This window comes from Macrobrachium nipponense, chromosome 2, assembly GCF_015104395.2.
Source record: "Macrobrachium nipponense isolate FS-2020 chromosome 2, ASM1510439v2, whole genome shotgun sequence".
NCBI classification, from domain to species: Eukaryota; Metazoa; Arthropoda; class Malacostraca; order Decapoda; family Palaemonidae; genus Macrobrachium; species Macrobrachium nipponense.
Window position 1 is genome coordinate 91,716,056 of NC_087201.1, and position 2,407 is coordinate 91,718,462.

Here is a 2,407-nt window from a genome sequence, read left to right on the forward strand (position 1 = left end):
TCATTAAAGAAAATACTAAAGTGAATTAGTAAGATTTTAGTTTATAAATAAAAAGAATTACGTAAGAAAAATGAAAGAAAATGCTCATTACCCCGCATCTCTCTCTCAGAATTCCAGTAGCAAGCCGAGTTGGCTGGGGTCCAACAACTGTGCTGCCATATCTTACGATAATGTACTCTCTCTCTCTCTTTTACTGAGATGAGAGAATTTCTATGGTACATGTGTATGTTTATTAATTTATTTTCTTTTTGCATAATAATAATAATAGAAGGGAATATAACTATATTCAAAATTCATATGTGATAGTATTTTAAAGAAGTACAATAATCTATCCACTTCTCTCTTTTATATAAGGACACCCCTCTCTCTCTCTCTCTCTCTCTCTCTCTCTCTCTCTCTCTCTCTCTCTCTCTCTCTCTCTCTCTCCTCTCTCTCTCTCTCTCTCTCTCTCCTGCTATTGGCTGTTTATATATTTCTAATGGTAAAATGTTTAAGATTACTTTAAAATGATATTAATAATACCATTCAATGGTATATTTGATGTAGGATAATACTTTAAATAGACATTTGTATTTGTGACTTCACATTTCCATTGTTCCACTGTAAAAAGAAAATGGATGTCTCAAATAGTAACAGTATGAAAGAAAACGTGCATGACTGAATACTTATGGGGGGACTGAATTATTTTCACATACGTAACTAAGTCATTCAGTGCGTACATAGTATGTATTTATGTATAAACATAAAAAGTAAGATTTACTTTAAAATAGTATTAATAATATTTCAAAGATTAATATGAACCATAATAGGATATTTTATGTATATTTGATGAAGGATGGTCTTTAAGGGATACTTTGGTATTTGCATGTTTAGGATAGGGGTTTATGAGCAATTTGAGAGGGGGTTCCAAACATTCGCTTATTTTAACTATTCGCGGGGGGGGGGGTCTGGTACACATCCCCCTTGCGAATATGGGGGGGACCACTGTATACCTTTTTCCTCCATTGTCCCAGATTTTGAAGGTTTTGAACAAACTCCTAACCTTCAAAGGAACAACTTACCTAATGGCCCCAAGTTGGCCAAACATGCATTGGTTCCTATTACTTCAACAACAGGCGAAGAGATCAATTCCACTACCGTCTGCTGTACTATCCCAGAAGTAGGAGAGAAAGTCATTTACCGCATCCTCTTTTCTAAGCCGAGATTTTCACGTGTGGATTTTTAAAAAAATAATCTACCGTCAAAACTACTCAACCAATTTTTGCTAGGTACCTAGTGCGAAAACTATGGACATCATCTATCTGGCAATACCAGTCTGTATGGAAAAAAATGGTTAGATGATATCCATACTGAGAACCCAATTGTAGATTTCCTGTAGGAACACTTCTAAATTTTCTTATATATCTGTTACAGTTCCCATATCTGCACCAGACCCTTTCTTCCTGCATGAATTGGTGGTAATGGAATAGGAAAAAAAGAGAGAGAATTTTGTCATGGGAAGACCTTTTGCACAAATTCACAAACCAAATTTTTCATGGGAAGACCTTTTGCACTAATTCACAACCAAATTTTTTCATGGAAGACCTTTTGCACAAATTCACAAAGCAATTTTGACCAAGTGTTTCACACATGCAATAGAATTGGCCAAATTTTTTTCTTCCTTCCTATAAGCAAGTGCGCACATACACATATAAACGCAGTTGGTTTTCACTTCCTAGGTTGCTGCTGCCTTTGTTACCAATGTGTAACATTATTTTAAAAATGTATAAATCTGTGATACTGATAGATTCTGGTTAGAACTGTTAAATGGTTGATAGTTATTCAGCAGTGCAAGATAATCAAAGTAATCTTGCACTGCTGAATCAAAGTTATTTGATAGAGTGATTCATAGAAATTCAAGTGCCTGTAAGATGGGTATAAAAGGATTTCTTGAAAAAAAATGTAGCCAAAGATATTTTGTTAAACCTTAAATACTATTAACCTTTTAAATACTGTAAATGGCTAGGGTAAATCTATGTAAGTTTTTTTCCAAGTTTAACAACTATTGCATTTTCTTTCCGTCAGATTAAGCAACGTCAAAAGATGGGTGGAGTGAAAGATTTCTTCCAAGACTTTGATTTTTGTAGAAACTGTAAAGGACTATCATCGAGATTCATGGGAGGATGTTCTGGAATACATCAAAACACCTAGAGAAAGAGATGTTTCTGCAAGGATTGCAAGAATCCGTCAAGAGGAGCTCAAGAAAGAAAAGGTAAGCTTTCATTCTAAAATCTTCAAGGTTGAGACCTCATATGTTTGGGATTAGGTTTTGGCTGAAAATTATCTAGCTCTTTTGTAGACAGAATTCTAATTTACTGAAATTTAACAGTGGTCTTGTCACTTAATCAAAACAAGAAACTTGTTTTGT

At 34.4% G+C, this 2,407-nt stretch overlaps 2 protein-coding genes across 2 annotated transcripts in view; one reads left to right on the top strand and one right to left on the bottom strand.

The window, feature by feature from the left end:
• Nucleotides 1–555: 555 nt before the first annotated feature.
• LOC135221252 (uncharacterized) overlaps nucleotides 556–2,407 on the bottom strand; it is a 291,718-nt gene continuing 289,866 nt past the window's right edge. The window contains exon 4 of the mRNA XM_064259067.1: nucleotides 556–600. Coding sequence (XP_064115137.1) covers nucleotides 556–600 — 45 coding nt within the window. The remainder of the gene's footprint in view (nucleotides 601–2,407) is intronic.
• The window catches only part of LOC135220785 (probable ATP-dependent RNA helicase DDX27), a 173,608-nt gene continuing 173,300 nt past the window's right edge, over nucleotides 2,100–2,407 (top strand). The window contains exon 1 of the mRNA XM_064258262.1: nucleotides 2,100–2,251. The gene's annotated coding sequence lies outside the window, so the exon portion shown is untranslated. The remainder of the gene's footprint in view (nucleotides 2,252–2,407) is intronic.